At 39.9% G+C, this 19,423-nt stretch overlaps 1 protein-coding gene across 1 annotated transcript in view; it reads left to right on the top strand.

Annotated features, from left to right (window-relative positions):
* Positions 1 to 19,423, top strand: part of RGS22 (regulator of G protein signaling 22) — a 120,948-nt gene that overhangs the window by 67,803 nt on the left and 33,722 nt on the right. The window contains exons 15-16 of the mRNA XM_045861259.1: positions 12,675 to 12,869; positions 17,480 to 17,572. Of these exons, the coding sequence (XP_045717215.1) occupies positions 12,675 to 12,869; positions 17,480 to 17,572 (288 nt within the window). The remainder of the gene's footprint in view (positions 1 to 12,674; positions 12,870 to 17,479; positions 17,573 to 19,423) is intronic.

The raw sequence follows: 19,423 nt of genomic DNA, 5'->3' as shown, positions 1-19,423 counted from the left end.
CTCAGTAATGTTTTTGAGCTCCTACTGGGATATGAGAGGTCATTAAAAATCATCATTTTTTCCTCCTCTTTCAGAAAAAAAAATATTGGATTACTTGAACTCACTTGTTGTTTTCTTTTTCTGCCTCATATGAACTCAGATAATAGTGTTCTGTGCTTGCTAGAGCCGTGAATGGCTATGGCAGTAGGCTCTTCTTTTTGCCGAAGTAAATATTTTATGATTTCTGAAAGTGTTTCGTATCAGGGCATTTATATTCCTTTTATAAACTTCTTTAGGGACCCTTAGCTTTTTGGTGCAGTTTCTTCTCTTCGTTTCCTGTAAATTCCAAGGATAGAATGATTGAGCCCCAGTTGAAAGGACCCGACATTACTTGCTATTTGCCCTGAAGTGCAGCAATATGCTGTTTTGCTATTGTTGTCACAGTGAGGTGGGCATCTGCTCTTTTGTGTTGACGACTGTCTGCAAAGTGGTTTTGGTCTCTTTGGGGCCAGGACACTGCCTCGAGATCCAGCAGTACCACTTTTGTTTCTCATGATGCTTTCCATGCTTCTTCTTCGTAGCTGTTCCTTGTACTCTCATGAGGACAAGCTACCAAGTCTTTGCCCACTAGACTCTTCCCTCTTCTGATTCACTCATCCAGCTGAAGTTAATTTTAATATTTGAAGCTTAGCTTTTCTCTTTTCTAAATAAAGACTATCCAAGATGTAAACAATTTCAGAGAAACGCTTGTTTGCCCCCTCCTTATAGTTCAGGTTTATTCTTAACTATATTTAAGGAACTTTATTGTATCCATATATTTTTAGAAAATGGATGTCACTTAAACAGCATTTATGTATACTGTGTTAAAATTGGCATATTCTGGTATGAATTGGACCATTCCGTTATGCGGCTTTGCCTGCAGAGAATATGTGAATCAGTTGGTGTCACTTGCTTTTTTCCTACTTTATTTGTCTGCCTTTTCCCCATCATGCTAGAAAAGGAGGAGTACATTTGCCTCATAATTCGTGGTGTGATGATAACCAGCCCTCTCGGGGAAAATATAGCAGCCCTGATTTGTAGCATTTGCTGATCTCTGGGTGGAATACGCTTGCCATGGATGACTTCTGGCTGCCAGCGTGAGGGCGCTGAGCAGAGCCGGGAAGAGATGTGCCGTGCCCAGCGGCGTGTGGCATTCCCACCATACAGACACAGCAGAGTTTGTAATCTCAAAGGCATGGGTGATAGTAATACAGTACAATCACTAACAAGTAATACATTTGAGTATTCATGATCTTTGTTTTTAATATTTACTTAATAGTAAATTTAGGTGATTTCATGTTTGGTAATGACCGAGTTTAACAATCTCTTCACACACTTCCTGAAAATTCATAAATTGGCTCTTTAAATTTATTTATTTTTGTTGTGCCTTTCCCATCACCATTTGCCCCCCTATACCCTCTTCCCCTCCACCTGCCTGCCTGCCCTCACGCAGTCACTGCTCTGTTGTCCGTGATGAATCAGCTCCTGTGGGCTATGCACACGGGGTCCAGCACACCCTTGCTTATGATGGGGAAGGAAAGATGATATCACTCTGATCCTCTCCATTTTAAGTTTCTTCGGTGTTGTAGCTGGAGACAACTGACCCTCTCCCCATCTCCCCACCCTTGGGAGACTGCCTGCGGACCCTTGCTTGCCCCTGCCGAAGCGGGCACATCACCTCTGCTCCAGAACCTCCCGGCCCTGCACAGTTTGTTTCCTATGAACTGTAAGAAGGAGCTTATGGAAAAGGCTTCGTCTATTTCAGTAGCCAAAGGTTTCTTTCTTCTTTTGTCTTTTGAGTGTATGAAGTAGTGTGGGTTTATGGGATGTGTCTTTTTCCAAGTGGGCCAGCTAGACCTTTGTTGACACCACCCTGTCAGTCCTTTAAGCAGAACCCTAATGCCCCCCCCCCAATAAGTAAAGAAAAGAGCAACAGCGGACAACTTTATATTCCCTATACTCTTGGGGGGCGTCTTGGCCGTTGCTAGGAGAATGTGAAAGATACATATTTTTGTGTGGCCTTACTAGTTACATGATTTGAATTCCTTCTTTTACCATTGCAGTGGATTCTAAGAAAAATAGACTTGGTAGTGACACCAAATGCTGAAGTGTGAATATTTTCTCCTCATCTCTGGAATACTTTAATAAGTTATGTTGTAACCCACTTTTTAAATGTCCCCAATTTTAATTGACATGGTGATATACTCTGTTCAATGTCTCATAAACTTGTATTCGGATCTCACAGTGTATAGATTTTGACACATCTTGTCTCTCCTGTGCTGAGGGGCTCATTTGAAGTCATACAGTTTGGAGTTGAAGTTTCACATTTCTCTCTCTTACTTCCAGTTCTGGCCTGGTGGTGACAGCAGAACATCATGCAATCAGTGTTACCAGGCAGTCATAGAAAGATACATCCACATGATTTTTAAAATAACTACATCAAAACGAAGTATGTGAAACTGTTCCATTAGCATAACTAATAGCTGAAATGTAACATAACAAATCAACACATGTGCTACAACATTTGGTATTATTCTTGACTTTGCCTTTTAAGTCTACACAGAAATTGTTCTTGTTTTCATTGGAACACAGATGAGTGTCAAGCTGCAGCCCATCAGACGGCCCCTACTTATGGAAAAGATACTTTCCCAGAGACGATGCTCACCTTTGGCCCAGCAAGGACACTACCTGGTGCCTCTACAGCATGGTCACTGGGGTTGAACCCCATAGCTGTCCCCATTTAACTTTGGTACAAAGAGAAATCCAAATAGGACAGACAGCTGTGAAAAATATTTTATTGGTGTTGTTTGCTTTTGACATTGTTGGAAACAAGAATACGTTCAATAAACCCACAGTTCTCCTGTCTGAGGTAGGTCTATCTAGGCTTTACAATTCAGTAAGAAAACATTAACACCCTCCAGGGTCCATAAGGGTGAATAAAATGTGGGAAAACTAAGCCTGGAATGAATTATGATACATTTGAGAGGAGACTAGGACTCACTTCCATCAAAGAATATGCTCATTAACATACACTTTCAAAGTGACTTGGAAAACTATTAAGTGGAAATGCTGAGTCTCGCGTGACAAATATCTCGGGGTCGGAAAGAATATAAAGTGCAGGGAGAGATGTCTTGTTTTAATCTGAGCCGTCTCCTGTTCGGTGCAGCACAGTGCTGTGTACAGGACACTGGCCCTGCTTCACGAAGCATCTGAAGAGCACCCTTCCAGTGGCTAGATGGGATGCTGCCGATCCATGGATCGCTTCATAACGCCGGTTAGATCTTCAAAATAAAAATAAAGTCAAGCACCTGAGGTTTCCTTGAAGAGGCAAACATCAGAACATTTTTGTGTCTTTTTTTTTCTTTTTATTTGGGCAGAGGTATTTTATTTCTCCATTCTAGTTTTTCCGGTTCAATTCTTCCTCCAGGGTCCATGATATCCATCCTACATCTTTTTCTACGGATGGTCTTGTTAACCATCCTATGGTTTTGAGAGCTTAGCTAAACAAAAGTTCAGCTCCCAGAATTTTATGACTGTAAGAGATTTTTTATTTTATTTTATTTTATTTTTTTATGGAGAGTCATTGCTTTCTTTCCATCCCGATCTGATACGTTCGCCAAGAAAGTGAGTCACAGGTGCAGGTGTAGAGCGGCCCGGGCGAGCAGCCCACGGTGCATTTCCTGATTACATAACCTTTGAGTGTCTCCAGGAGAGATGGGGCTTCAGCCGTGCTGTGTGCAGTGCCAGGCAGGCTGATCGCAGACAGGCATTGCTTGTATCCCTTCTCAGAAACTCCCCTGCTGGGTTGTTAAAGCATCACAGGTTAATGTTGAAATTGGAAGCATGTCGACCACAGCTGTGCGTGAGTGAATCTCTGCTTTCATGTGAATCAGAGTAGTTGACTGGGATATGAAGGGAGCATTTTCTTTTCCAACATTAGCTACATTGTTATGTGCTCAGTGGCTAGAAAGGAAGAACTGGGTGGCCAATAAAAAAAGCAACTGACCCCTGATACTGAAATATTGCCTCTAACCCCTAGTTAGATGGTTTTATTTAGTTATTGTGTAGCATAATCTTTATAGTTCATCTGAGTCCGTTTATATCAGTTTAAAAATAATTTTTGTCTTTAAAAAAAATTTTATCATTGTTCAAGTACAGTTGTCTCCCATTTCCCGCCACCACTCTCCCCCATCCCACCCATTCCCGCCTCCCATCCTCAACCCTTCCCCCTTTTGGCATCGTCCATGGATCCTTTATACATGTTCCTTCATGACCTTTCCCCCGTAATTTTTATCAGTTTTATAAAAAAAAATGTAAAAGCATTGTTTAGCTTTTAACTTTCGTTCCTGTATATGATTACATCCCTTGTGTTTGTTATATACGAGTTGCCACTCGTTCACTAATAGGTTGTCCCTGGATTATTAGGAATGCGTATGAGAAGATGTTTGCAGATTTTAATGGCACAGTGTGGCCTAATAAAGGACTGACAGTCAAATTCAATGTTCTCCCCCTGACCCCCTTAAACCCCCTCGGGAGGGGAGGAAGAGTGATGGTAAACATGCATAATGTGGGTGTGGGGTGCCATGAGGAGGGTGACGTTTGCAGCCCCTTTCTGGTGCTTCCTGTTCTGTGACCCATCACGAAGCTGGTAAAGAGTTGGGGAGGTGAAGGTGTGTATCGTTCTTAAGGGTTGTGGTGGTTATCACTTCAGTGTTGATATGTGAATGAAGAGAAATCACTTGGGTGACAACGAACAATGTTCTAATAAGCTGGCTATGAGGAAGAGACGTACACAGTGGGGAGGGCACAGGAGTACCTACATTTATGTGCAATCAGAAAGGGGGAGTAAAATATTTTAAAATTTGTGTTAAGATTTTCATTCAGTGCATGTATTCTTAGCAAGGAAGTCTGTGAAGCTTCAATCCAAGTTCTAAAGAAATATTTCTGGTTTGGGATGTTGGCTTTTTAACATCTATTCAGTTCATACGATTGCAATTAGACAAATGTATTGAAGTATGTATCTTAGCAAGGAATATCCTCTGCTTTTCTTTCCTTTATTTTCAGCCTTCACATATATGTCTAGCTTTTCAGGGAGTCTTGTTTTAGAGAAACTTCGTAATTTTATCTAACTGGTAGCAGTTAAATATAGGGAGAACATGCAATTTATAATCGAAACCAGAACTCTTTTGAGAGTGACAAGGGAACTATTAATAATTATGCCAGAACAGTAGTCTTAAACTGGACCGGGGACATATGGCTACCCTAATCATAGCTCCTTGAGACTATAGGACTTCAGCTACATAGTATGCTGGGACCGCTGTGGCTTCCTGAGCAAAGAGTGCGAGGTCAGGAAGGAAGGTAGTAGACAGCAGGCTTGTCAGAGGACTGAGTTTTATGATGTTTCTTGTTGGCGGGGAACTGCTGTTGCTTATCCCCTCCTCGTGTTTTTGTACTTGTTCTTGTCAATTTTTCCTTGTTTCATTGTAGAGACTAAATTCATAGGATTTGCATTGGAGGGAGGAGGAGAAGGAAACAGGGAAGTCAAAGAATGTGCTGTGAATGGTATGTTATTAATGAAAACTGGGAACACGGGAAGAAGAAAAAGGCTTGGAAAACTAGGGAAATGCCAATCATTGTATCAATGAGTCACTGAGTTGGAGGGTCCATGAGCCATCTGTGAGGTGTAACAGGGAGGCAGCTAGGTTTTGAGTTCAGGAAAGAAATCGGGTCTAAAGCTATATACATATATTTGGATTTCTTCCATACATAGTTGACTGTTAAGTCTCTGAGAATGAATGAAGTCTTTCATTCATTCTAAATTTGGCATTATGCTAGGTGCTAGGGGATCATTAATAAACTAATTACAGTAATAAACAAAGTAGATTCTATCTGTTTCCATAGAGCTGTGGTCCAGTGGGACCCCCTGGACCACATGAGAATGCTACCTAAGCCAGATTTCAGGGGTCAAGAAAGACTGAGTGCTTTAGGATGAACAGAAGCTAAATAAAAGGTGGAGGGAGGTTAAGGGCCGAGTACATAGAGTGTGTAGTGTGAGAGCCCTGAAAGAGACTGCCTGGCGCGCGTGAGAAACTGGAAGAATGGAACCGAGGAAAAATACGGTTGAACAGAGAACTTTAATGAATACCTTAAAGGGGAAATAAGGAGAAAAAAATCAGCAAAGGAGCTGAAGAATGGAAATAGGCAGAGACTCAGGAGAAAGTGTGGGAGGCAGAGGAGAGAAAGCAAAGAAGAAGGGGATAACCAGCAGTGCTAAAGCGGTGTAAGGAATCAAACAGGGTGAAGATTGAGGTCAGGAGCTTTTGACTTGGTGATTTTGTGGTTTTTAGTGATCTCAGAGATCAGTTTCATTGGCATGAAAACCAGGTTGCAGTAGATTGAGGAGTATGAAGATTTGTAGAGAAGGGAAAGCGAGCAGTGGGGGTGATAGTTGGTAGACTGAGTAGTCAGGAAAAACATTTTAGGATGGAAGAGACACTTTGCTTGAACGTCTTTATAACACGAGGAAGGGGATGGAATCAATGGGCAGGTAGATTAAGGAAGTGAAACTAAGGAAATGATTGAAGCTTTGAGGCTCTGGAGGGCTGGAGGCAGGGCCACACATGACTGATTTAGCCTTGGCAAGGGGTCTGCCTTTGGAACATCACAGAAAGAAAAATATTTAGAAAAGGCTCTAGAGAGGAAAGCTGAGGGCGTTTATACCAGTGGCTTTTCCTAGTTAAGTGGAATACAAAGTCTACTGAAAGTGAAGAAATATATGGGTACATTTGTGGGCTGTAAAGGTGATGGCAAAGTTTAGAAATGGGAAATGGAGTTGATTAGAAACAAGCAAAAATGCACCAAGCTTTGCCATCACAGCTGAGGTGTGTTTTAAAGTCTGTTCATAATGAGCCAGTTATAGTTTTGATAGGGAGCTTGAGGGTAGAGTTGGAAAACATGAATAGATGATTAGGCTGGCCCAGAATTGGACCTTGACAAGGCAGACGGTCAAGGTGGGAGAAATTAGGGATCTCTGCAGGAGTTAGTTGAAATGATGGACAGTCTTCAGTCACTGGCATGTAAGAAAGTAAGACAAAGTGGTGTCTGATTTATTTAGAGGACAGGTAGAAGCCACAGATGGTGCTGAAGATAGAAACAGCTTGATGAGTTGTATAAAAGGATGAATGGTAAGGGTCAGAGAGAGGAAGCTGGGCTTCTAATACAGTAAGTGGTAAAGTCAGTGAAGCTCATTCTGAAGAAAGTCGTACCACAAAGTTCAGAAGGTAAAAGCCTAAGCCAATTGGATACAATGATATAAAGAGATGTGGCTTTAACATGGCATCATGAAATACCTGCCCACTGTGGCATAGTGGTCGACTACGTACATAGCACCTGGAATCTTTTTCATAGGACTGTGGTGGCAGTAGATTTTAAAGGTAAGACATGCGTGAAGGCAGGACTGGGCGTGGAACGGGGGGAATAGATGTGGGTGCCCAGCAGCAGCTGACCTGCCACTGTTATTCTAATCACCATTCCAACTTTCTTTGTATGTCCCACTCTTCACTGCTATCGTGTCTCTACATCAAAGGGATCATCCTGATTTCTGCAGAAAGAGTTTGATGTAGGCACATCAAGCCTTTTTAAACTACAGCTTTGAATGCAGCTGACCCAATGACAAAGCAATTGCCTATTTTTGTCATTAGAGGCTATTCCTGCCTTAAAATAGTGGACCACTGACCTAAGAGATTTAGGGAGTCAAATTTACTCTCCTTTGAGGTAAATTTGAAATTATTGAGATGAATTCTGCGGACATTGCTTAATGTTGTTAATTTGATTATTTCAGTCTTCAGTTTCTTAATTTACCTTAGTATGGTATTATTTTAATTACTTCACTTTAAAAACTTTCAACTTAGAAAATGTTTAAGAATAGATTTGGATCTGACACAATCCTAGCTTGTTAGACTAGTTAGATTTGTAAGTCATTCCTTTAAATAACTCCCAAGGTTAAAATAAATTATGTGTGTGTAGCAAATTTCATTTTAAATATTCTGTAATCATTTGGTAGACTGTGTATGGTTCACTTTGGACTATTCAACCCAGCAGAATACGTACCTGTGTTTTAGGGGGCTAAGTTTCTAGGTTGCAGCTTGCCAAATTAAATAGAACATCTTGAGTGGCTCTTGAATACATCCTTGTCTCATACTTCACAACAGTTAGGAAGAAAGAAGTGCTCTCTGCTGCTATTCAAGACATCTTTTCATAAGTCCAGAAATTTGCAGTTTGCTACATCTTTTCATTTCGCCTCTCTTAAACCTCATTAATGTTATCTAAAGGTCTTTTAAGTTCTGTTTTACTTTCTTAGAAATTTTCATTCCACAACCCATGAAATTTCTCCCTACATTTTCTGTTTTATCATCTTGATGCTTTTTCAGCAACCACACTAATGGCCTTTATAACATATATGTTATAATGTTCCTTCTATTGTTTGATTGATTAGAGAGAGAGAAGAAAGGAGACAGAGAAATCATCGATTTGCTGTGTTGCTCCACTTATTTATGCATTCATTGGTTGATTCTAGTATGTGCCCTGACCTACAACCGTGGTGTATCTGGACAATGCTTTGACCAACTGAGAGCTACCCAGCCAGGGCCTAGTGTTTCTTAACTTTCCCAATTCCAGTGTTGTTGTCGTTTTTAATCTCCTTTTATCCTAAGTTAGTTATGGGATGGGCACATACTGGAATCCATCAGAAACTGGAACCACTTCAGCTTTGAATTTTGAGCTTTGATATTCCTCTTTCAGAGCATAATTTCACTTTAGGCCACTGATCTCCCATTCAGTAAATACTTATTGAGTGCCTGTGTATACTGAAGTATACGGTACTCCCATAAGGGAGAACCATAAAAAAAGTTGATTCTGCTTTTTCTGAGGTACCATAAATGTCCTCTTCCTTTATCCTCACCTTGAGTTGTTGATGCTCTGCCTGCATGTGATTGTGTTACTGCCCTGATTCTGACCTTATTTGCTTTCCTACATTGAAAGGTTCGCTTTAACCTGCACCTTCAATTCTGACTTCTCTTTCTTAGGTTGTTTTACTATTCCCTCTGACTTTATTCATTATTATTATATTTTACAGTCAATATTTATTAATATTTATCTACGTATTTGTGCTTTCTTTTGTTCTATATTCTATCTCCTTTTGTTTAGGGCTTTGCTTTAATTAATTAATTTGTTCAGTGCAGGTCTGCTGTTGGTGAATTCCCTGTTTTTGTTGTTGTTGTTGGTTTCTGACATCTTTATTTAATTTTCATTTTGGAAGGGTATTTTTTAGTACATTTTATTAATTATGCTATTACAGTTGTCCCATCCTTTTTCTCCCCTTCATTCCCCTCTGTCCTATACCCTTCTTCCCTCCAGTATTATCCCCACTCCCGCCTTTGTTCAAGTCCATGGGTCATACATTTAAGTTCTTTTGGCTTCTCCATTTCCTATGCTATTCTTCACCTCCTCCTGTCTGTTTTATACTTATCAATTATGCTTTTTATTTCCTGTACCATTCCCCCCATTCCCCTCTCCCCCTCCCCACTGAAAACCCCCATGTGATCTCCATTTCTGTGATTTTGTTCCTGTTCTAGTTGTTTGCTAAGTTTGTTTTTGTTTTTTAGATTCAGTTGTTGATAGTTGTGAGTGTGTTGTCATTTTAGTGTTCATACTTTTGATCTTCGTCTTTTTCCTTAGATAAGTTCTTTTAACATTTCATGTAATAAAGACTTGGTGATGATGAACTCCTTTAACTTGACCTTATCTGGGAAGCACTTTATTTGTCTTTCCATTCTAACTGATAGCTTTGCTGGATAGAATAATCTTGGATGTAGGTCCTTGCCTTTTATGACTTCAAATATTTTTTGCTAGTTATGTAATTACAGGTTAGTGGTTATTTTCTCATGGCACTTTAAAAATGTGAGGCTAGACTCTATACCTGGTCTACCCCTGTTCTTAGGGTATTTTGAGAGCCCATGGTATTCACAGGGGCTTCCCCACTGGCAGGTCCTGAACTATAATAACCCTTATCCCCTCAGCAGTGAGAAACTTCCAAAACCTCCACTTACAGGTAATTATAAGAACTTTGGCTGTTACTAAGTGTGAGATGGAAGGGCACTGGAGATTTTGAACAGAGGGGTGATATGCACAGTGGTGTCTCTGTTTGCTGTGGTAAGGCTGTAAAAGAGCTAACAGGAACCTAGCAAGACCAGTTAAGAGGCTACTGCAGAAAAGCAGGTAAGAGATGAAGTTGGCATATAATTTCTTATTTGACTATTGAAACGACTTTCAAACAGCCTCAAGTCTTGATCTACTCAAACCGTTTCACCCTGCTGATACATAGTGATTTTTTCTTTTCTTTTTTTTTTAGTCCTCAACTGAAGATATGTTTCAGAGAGGAAGGGAGGGAGGAAGAAAAGAGAGAGGGAGAAGGAGAGAGAGATTGGGGGAGAGAGAGAGAGGAGAAACATCAATGTGAGAAACACTGATGGGCCACCTCCCATATGCATCCCAATGAGAGCTCGAACCCACAGCCTATGTATGTGCTTTGACCAGGAATTGAACCCACAACCCTTTGGTGTATGGGACAACCAACTGAGCAACCCAGCCAGGGACATAGTGATTTATTTCTAAAATTCATGTCCGAGGATGTCACTCCTCAGAGATTCCACGTTGTGTATCTTTAGGTAGAAATTCAAATTCCTTAGCAAAGAATAAAAGATCATATCCATGCTCTGGTACCTGCCTCCCTTCCCAGCATCCTCTTTTATTCAAACTCTTTCCTTGAGCCAGTATTACCTACTTGCAGCCTCTAATCTCTCCACAGGTTATGAAACTCTGACAGGTCCCCATGCCTTGGCCTGTTTTCCTCCTTCTTCAACCATCTTTCTCAACAACTCCCGTCTCTTTTCCGATTGATTCCAACTCATCTTTAGAGACCCAGCTTTAGGATTAAGACTAAAAGAAGCTTATCTTCCCTTGGAAGGGTTTCTGAACCTTTTCCTTCCCCATTTCAAGACATAAATGAGTCTTTTCTGTGGATTCAGTACAATTTAATAAACGTTTATGGCATCTATTCTCTGCCAAGAACAGTTTTAGGAGCTGGAGAATCACAGATGAATAAGCTGAAGTATTTGACCTCAAAGACTTTTGTTCCAGAAGAGAAGGCACATAAGTACTTAATTGCATTATAGGGTGATGGATATAACAGTTGAAAAGTATGATCTTGGGAGGAGGGTGTGAATGAAGGATTCTTAGAGGAGAAGGAACCCAAGTTGATTTTAAAGAATAAATGAGAGTGTATCAAGCAGACAAGGTACTTGTAGTAGGGCGAATATCCAAGACTGAAGGAACAATGTGCAATGGTATGGAATGGCAAAAGAGTAAGTTTAGGAAATTAAGAAAAAATGATATTTGAGTTAAAATTTAGAAGGTGATAACTGGGAGGTGAGCTTGAAAAACTTGGACAGGCAATCAACGAAGATCTCATTTGCAATGCATGACTCCATTGTGGCACTTTTCGTACTGTTTGTGACTGCTGGTTTTCATCTCTGTCTCTCCACCTAAGGTCTCCTTCAGGGCAGGCAATATGTCTTTCTTACTCATTAGTCTTTGCATACATAGCACCTACCCAAGTGTCTAGGATGTAGTGGATACTCGTGAGAGCATGTGCTATTAATATGGGCCCTTTAAAACTTTTAAAAGCTTATTTTACCTAAGACTATTTTTTGGCATTTGATACTTGTCTATCTATCTATCCTATCTATCTATCTATGATCTATCAATTATCGATCTGTCTATCACCTGGGCTGAGTCTGGACAGTATCAGCTCCAAAGTCTAACTATGAAAATAAAATCAAAGGAAAATACAAGTAGGGATTCTTAGTAAAACTACAGGGCATGACATATCCAGTGTACAACTTTTAAAAGATGAAATGTTATTAACGTGCTTCTAAGATTTAAATAGCTATTACTGAGAAACAAGATAAACAGACATTTATACAGCTTTGCCTATGAAGCTGGATGTTCTGTGTATAAAGGTCCATTTACTCTTAATTCTTTCTTGTCTCTCTTCCACAGCAATTGACACCAGATGGAGACATTTTTACAGCAGAAAATCTTAAGAACTCTGCACCTCAGTTGGGTAGGACAGGCAGTCTTCTGAGTCTCTAGACTAAAAAACTAATAGCCAGCTTTTCAGCCCTACTTTATTTTTGCCTCTTGCTTTCAAGAGCATTTTGAATCACCGGGGAAAGTAGCACATACAGTTAGAACTGCCATGAACATAAGGAAAAAAGGAAATGTATAACTTGAAACCAACCATAATAACCCATAGCAGTAATTGGAAAAAAAATCGCAATATCTAAAATCACCTACTGTTGTGCAAGATCCATTGGCTAGTTGACTAATTACAGATGAAGAAATAGGGAAAGAAAATGAAAAGGAAAGTCTTTCGAATAACCACACTGCTTCATCTTAAGTAGTTTTACACATCTTTTTAAAAAGTTGCTTGAGCTTGTTTGCCTTTTCTTACCTTTTAAAAAGTGCCTCCACCAAGGACTCTGCTAACCATTATGGTTTCTCCCAACATCCCCTCCCTTTCCTCCCTTCTTCCTCAGTATCTGTTTGCCACATATGTTGCTCCTTCGGCCACTCTTGACATCGGACTCCAACAGGAAAAGAAAAGAGAAATTTATATGAAGATACAGCCACCATTTGAAGACCTTTTTGACACAGCAGAGGAATATATTCTTCTCCTCCTGCTTGAGCCCTGGACAATGATGGTGAAGTCAGACCAAAGCGCTTACAGACAGGTACTGTGGCCCTGAGGAGCTGTGCATGAGTCATTGAGCCTACTGTAAAACTAGTGATAAGCAACAACATTAACACACAAGAAAAAAAAAAAGGCTGAAAAAGGTCTCCTATGGGCCAGGAATTCAGTTTTGCCTCCTAACCAAAGACTTGAATTCTTGTCATTTTCAGTTTTTTGTCCAAATATGTTAGCGGAGATGAATCTAGGTTTTGGTTTCCTGTGAACCAACAAAATATGCCGTGATTATATACTGGCTTTGTCCCTTCTTGCCGTTTTTCAGCAGCGGCCTTAATTTTGATTAATGGACAAAGCCCGTTTGATTTTAGGCTGGATGAGTTACAGTAAATATTATACCCACGGAAAATATAAACGTCTCACATGTATTGTGGAGAGCACATGCCCTGACTTCAGTGCAGCCATTTGAAAGCACCCGCAGATGTTCATCAGGTCGGATTGCTTGATTGGATGAAAGTTTCAACACATCTTTTTTCATCCCAAAAGAGGTCATGTTAAGCCTCAGTGCTTGAATATTTTCACTCTTCTTTATGGACGGGTGGAGGAAATTCCTTTAAATATTTATTTTGAATCACAAATTAAAACCATTCATGGGTGTTTTTTATATTAAGTTAATGCACGTGCCCTGTTCATGAGGTCATTTCAGGTGGGGCTCTGCTATCTTCATGTTGCTCCTCCTTGTTCCCGTCTCCCCAGCAGCTCCTCAGTCACGTCCTCTACCGGGAAAGATAGGTTCGGTGGTCAGGACAAAATCAGCACTGAAACTCCTTGGGTGGAGTTACCTGATTGGATTGTGACTGAAACAATCCTTAAGGCCTACTGAATTCAGTGACCAAAATATATAAATTTTCCTCTCTGATTTCTCTTTGTTCTGGAAAATGAGCATTGTAACCTTTCTACTACAAAAATATATAATTACACTAGGAAAGTTAGGCTATCCTATGAAAAATTTAAAAATCTCTCTACTTGATTTTTAATATATTTTATTGATTACGCTATTACAGCTGTCCAGCTGTCCTAATTTTTCCCCTTGTAACCCCTCTATCCAGTCCCCCCCATTCCCTCCAGCAATGCCTCCCTCAGTTCATGTCCATGGGTCATGCATATAAGTTCTTTGGCTACTCCATTTCCTATGCTGTTCTTAACCTCCCCCTGTCTATTTTCTACCTACCAATTTGTATTTATTAATCCCTGAACCTCTTCCCCAACCCTCCCTCTTCCCCCTCCCAAATGATAACCCTACAAATGATCTCCATATCTATGATTCTGTTTCTGCTTGTTTGTTTAGTTTGTTTTTTTAGATGCAGTTGTTGCTAGTTGTGAATTTATTGCCATTTTAATGTTCGTAGTTTTGATCTTTTTCTTAAATAAGTCCCTTTAACATTTCATGTAATAATTGCTTGGTGATGATGAACTCCTTTAACTTTACCTTGTCTGAGAAGCACTTTATCTGCTCTTCCATTCTAAATGATAGCTTTGCTGGATAGAGTAATTTAGGTTGTAGATGCTTGCTTTGCATCACTTTGAATAGTTCTTGCTAGTTCCTTTTAGCCTGCAAAGCTTCTTCTTAGAAATCAGCTGACATTCATATGGAAACTCTTTTGCAGGTAACTATCTGCTTTTCTCTTTCTGCTTTTAAGATGCTCTCTTTATCTTTAACCTTTGGCATTTTAACGACAATGTGTCTTGGTGTGACCCTCTTTGGGTCCATCTGGTTTGGGCCTCTGTGATTCCTGGACTTGTATGTCTATTTCCTTCACCAAATTAGGGAAGTTTTTTTCATTATTTTTTCAAATGAGTTTTCGATTTCTTGCTCTGCTCTTCTCCTTCTGATACACCTGTGATTCGGATGTTGGTGTGTTTGAAGTTGTCCCAGAGGCTTCTTAGCCTATCCTTGGGTTGTTTTTTTTTTTTTATTCTTTTTTCTTCTTGCTGTTCTGCCTGAATGTTTTTTCTTCCTTATGTTCCAAATCATTGATTTGATTCAGCTTCTTTCACTCCACTGTTGGTTCCCTGTAAATTTTTCATTATTTCACTTAGTGTATCCTTCATTTCTGCCTGGGTCTTTTTTTATTCTCTTTGAAGTAGCCAGTGAGTTCCTTGAGCATCGTGTTGAGCAAAACTAGTGTTTTGAACTCTGCATCTAATAGATTGCTTGTCTCCATTGTGTTTAGTTCTTTTTCTGGAGTTTTGTTCTGTTCTTTCATTTGGGTCATATTTCTTTGTCTCCTCATTGTGGCAGCCTCCCTATGTTTGTTTCTATGTTTAGTAGAGCTGCTTTGACTCCCTGTCTTAGTAGTGTGCCCTGATGTAGAAAAGTCCAGGTAAGTTGGATGGGGCGGAGCCTTAGGTAGTCACCAGGGCAGGGCAAACCATGTGAACTAAATTGATGAAGTCTCTGATATGGTGTTGCCGCCCTGTGGCTCTGTGTTGGGGAGGGCTCAGAAAGGGACAGTGCTGCTGCCTGGCCTCTGGAGTTTTGTCTGGGAGGAAGCTGTTTCCTGGCACTCACCCTGATGCCAGGCACTTCATTTTCTCCCCATATGTGCCTGGTGTCCTTGTAGCTGCTGCCCTGTTGCTGGAACCCAGGGGAAGTGAGTCTACGTAAACCCTAAGTCCATTGTGAGCCCTTTAAGAAGAGACTCCTGAGAATCCCACTGTTTCTTCCGCTGCCCCAACCCTCACTGTTTTTTAAAGCCAGAAGTTATAGCGACTTACCTTCCCAGCACTGGAACCGTGGTCTGGGTGGTCTGGTGTGGGGCTGAGATTCCTCAGTTCTGAGGTATCCCTCCCAAATTTTTATCCACCACCACAACTTGGTGTGGGACCACCTGTTCCATGTCTCTGTGCCTCCCTGTGCATCTCCACGTCTCCACCCCTCTTATCTGTCTGGATGAATGTGACTTCTTTAATTCCTTGGTTGTTGGACTGACAGCTCATACAGCTCAATTTTCAGATGATTCTGGGTGATAGTTGTTTTGTAGCTTAGTTTAATTTTTGCTGTGGTCATGTGAGGAGGCAAGCCATGTTTACCTGCACCTCCATCCTGACCACAAGTCTGTACTTATTTTAATCTAATGGATAGTCTAGAGGAAAATGGATCTGAAATATGGTCCTGGGATGATAAAGGTTTAGAATTATAACTGAAGTCCCTAAACCAAAAGGTTTTGGCCTTAGTAATTATTCTTATAAAAACGTGTGGGACAAATTATGCATTCTTTTTAATAGGAGGAAGAGTAACCCTCTCTTAATTTCTAGAAATATCATTAAATTCAACCCGGAGACTTCTGTAAAAGTCCAGCTGACTGGATTACATAGACTCTTTTCCAAAAGGGATAACCAAGGAGACTACTCAAACTGGCCAAACTGATTTTTTTCCCTGCAACAGAGAAACAAAGGATGATTTTGTTCTTCTGACTGCATAAAGTAGTACAGTATACACTCTGAAGGCTGCGACTAACCATGCAGTTTAATTAGATGATTAATTCTCTCCTCTTTTGCTACACCAATAAAACCTTTGCTCACTGACTAATAATGATGGAGTCTGGTCACTTCATGTTCTTCTGAGGATCCCGTGGCCCCTAAATCAGTAGTGCCTGCCTTCATGACTGTTATCCTGTTGTAATAAACAGAAACTGGAAGTGTGATCCAACATGTTTCCAGTGTTTGTTAGTTCCCAAAGGTTTTCCAGAAAGGAGGAGGATTTTTGGTGGCACTGTATCATCAATTTTCAAACTTTTTCATGTCATAACACACATAAACCACTAAAATTCTGCAGCACATCAAAAATATATTTTTAGCCAATCTTACAAAAATAGATATAATTTTCATTAATTTACAAAAAATAATAGTAATTACCTACACTTTTTGCTCCAAAACGACACTTTATTTATTTATTATTGATTGATTGATTGATTTTAGAGAGAGAGAGAGAAACATCAATTTGTTGTTCCACTTATTTATGCATTCATTGGTTGATTCTTATATGTGCCCTTTCCTAGGATAGATCCTGCAACTTTGACATGTTGGCACAATGCTCTAATCAATTGAACTACCCAGCCAGGGCCACAAAGTGACTTTTTAAAAAATCAGGTTGTGGTACTTGTGCATAAAGATTGCTGGTACCAAGAATTAATCAATCAGACACAATCTTATCATACAATGTAACCAAGAAGATGCAACTCTATTATACAACCTATATATTTGTGATTCAAGACAGGGCATTCACAATGGAAAGCCATTGTTGTGTTGGCTGTTGTCATTTTTTAATTTGACAATCTAAGGGAAAAGAGGTCAGTGCCCCTGACTAAGTAGTCAGATATTGCACATTTTAAAAATTCTTGTGGTGCACTTGTTAACATACGTGCCTAGAAATGTAGATATTTTTTATTGTATACATTCAAAGTCTGACTTTGCTATAACTGATATTTTTTCCTATGTTGGTCATCCTGCTTTAGCCTCCAAGCTAATTCACTTTATTAGCAAGTGTATTAGTTTCTTAGCCTACTGTTACTGGCAAATTGTGCATTCTTTCCCCACTTTCTCATAATGCACATCCTATTGATATTATAAGTTTTTTTTTTACTGTTTTATTAGGTGAACTTGGTGGAAGAAACTCAACAGCTAGACTCCATATGCTTTAGAAAGCTACAGGCTTTGCATAAAGTGATGCATTCCAAGAAAGCTGAGGTAAGACACCTCTCTACATAGAAAAATGAATTTATATCCTGGAGAGGATTAGTACTGCATATATTGGTGGGAGTGGGGGGTGGGGGTTGGAGATCATATATTGGAGATCATATATGGAGATATTATACTGATAATGTAGGGGATAGGCAGTCTCATTTTCCTGCTTTTTCTTTGCTTAACATGCTACATTTGATAAGTGTCACATTTTACTGACACATTTAATGACAAAGCAGATAAGGTAACACCAGGGGCCAAGCTACTTGTTTGCCTCAGCTGAGAGCCTTCAAGCCACATCATACTCCTATGAATGTTATTATTTTCAGCAACTCTGTTTGATGTCAAGTCACAAAAGAGTAAAATTGAGTTCTTCAAATAGAAAAGGAACTGTTTTATGATATCAACAGGCAAAATAATTTTTTAAAATAAGGAAAGGGTTTGAAGAAGTCAGTAAAAAGACCATAGGACTGACTAGGATATGAAAAATATTATTTTGATATACAAATTCAAAACTTTTGGATTGGCTAAGTAAACCATGATAGATCTATAAAGCAATAATATTAAATTGTATCTTCATTAAAAAGGCAGTTTAGACTAATATTTATTGACATGGAAAATGCTCGGAACACATTATATAAAAATGTAAGGAATAGAAACACAGGTATTATATGATCTTATTTATATCAAGTTGAATATGTATCTCTACATGTATACATATATGAAAAGAGGTATCTGTTAAAATGTTCACCAAACTGTTAAAGACAGTTAGCTCTGAACTTCCAACCAAGATAAAGACAGGTAGCTCTGAACTTCCAACCAAGATAGAGGCATAGGTAGATATACTTTGCTTCCTCACACAACCAAAAGAAAGACAAAAACAAATTTAAAACCAAAAATAACCAGAACTGCCAGAAAATAAAACTGTATGGAAGTCTGACAACCGAGGAGTTAAAGAAGAAACATTCTTCTAGACTGGTTGAAGGGGCAGAGATAGGCAGCAGCTGGGTGGAGAGGACTCATGGTGAGGCAGCGGCTGGAGGACCGGGTGGTCCCACATTTGCGTGAAGATAAACCAGGAAGAACAACTGAGGAGTGAGACAGACTGAGCAACCCAGGGTTCCAGCCCAGGAAAATAAAGCCTCAAAACCTCTGACTGAAAAGATTTGTGGGGGTTGTGGCAGCAGGAGAAACTCAAAGCCTCACAGGAGAGTTTGTTGGAGAGACCCACGGGGTCCTAAAACATACACAAACCCACCTACCCAGGAATCAGCACCAGAAGGGCCCCAATTACTTGTGGGTAGTGGAGGAAGTGACTGAAAGCTGGTGAAGAGCCAAGTAAGTGGCATTGTTCCCTCTTGGCCTCCTCCTCCACATATAGTGCCACAACACAGTGACATGGGTGGCCCCACCCTGGCAAATACCTAAGGCTCCACCCTTTCCTACATGACAGGCTCGCGGAGACAAAAAATGTGGCCCAAATGAAAGAACAGATCAAAGCTCTCGAAAAAGTACAGTTAATTCATGAAGAGATTGCCAATCTATCAGATGCAGAGTTCAAAACACTGGCATCAGGATGCTCACAGAAAAGGTTGAGTATGGTTGTGAAATAGAGGAAAAAGTGAAGGCTATGAAAAGTAAAATAAAGGAAAATGTACAGGGAACCAACAGTGAAGGGAAGGAAATCAGGACTCATATCAACAGTTTGGAACAGAAAAAAAAATAAACATTCAACCAGAACAGAATGAAGAAATAAGAACTCAAAAAAAAAAAAAAAAAGAGGGGAGGCTTAGGAACCTCCAGGACATCTTTAAACATTCCAACATCTGAATCATAGGATTGTCAGAAGGAGAAGAA

Source organism: Phyllostomus hastatus, unplaced genomic scaffold, assembly GCF_019186645.2.
Source record: "Phyllostomus hastatus isolate PE091 unplaced genomic scaffold, TTU_PhHast_1.1 phas_scaffold_21, whole genome shotgun sequence".
Taxonomy (NCBI): domain Eukaryota; kingdom Metazoa; phylum Chordata; class Mammalia; order Chiroptera; family Phyllostomidae; genus Phyllostomus; species Phyllostomus hastatus.
This window is presented reverse-complemented; position numbering and strand designations above follow the sequence as displayed.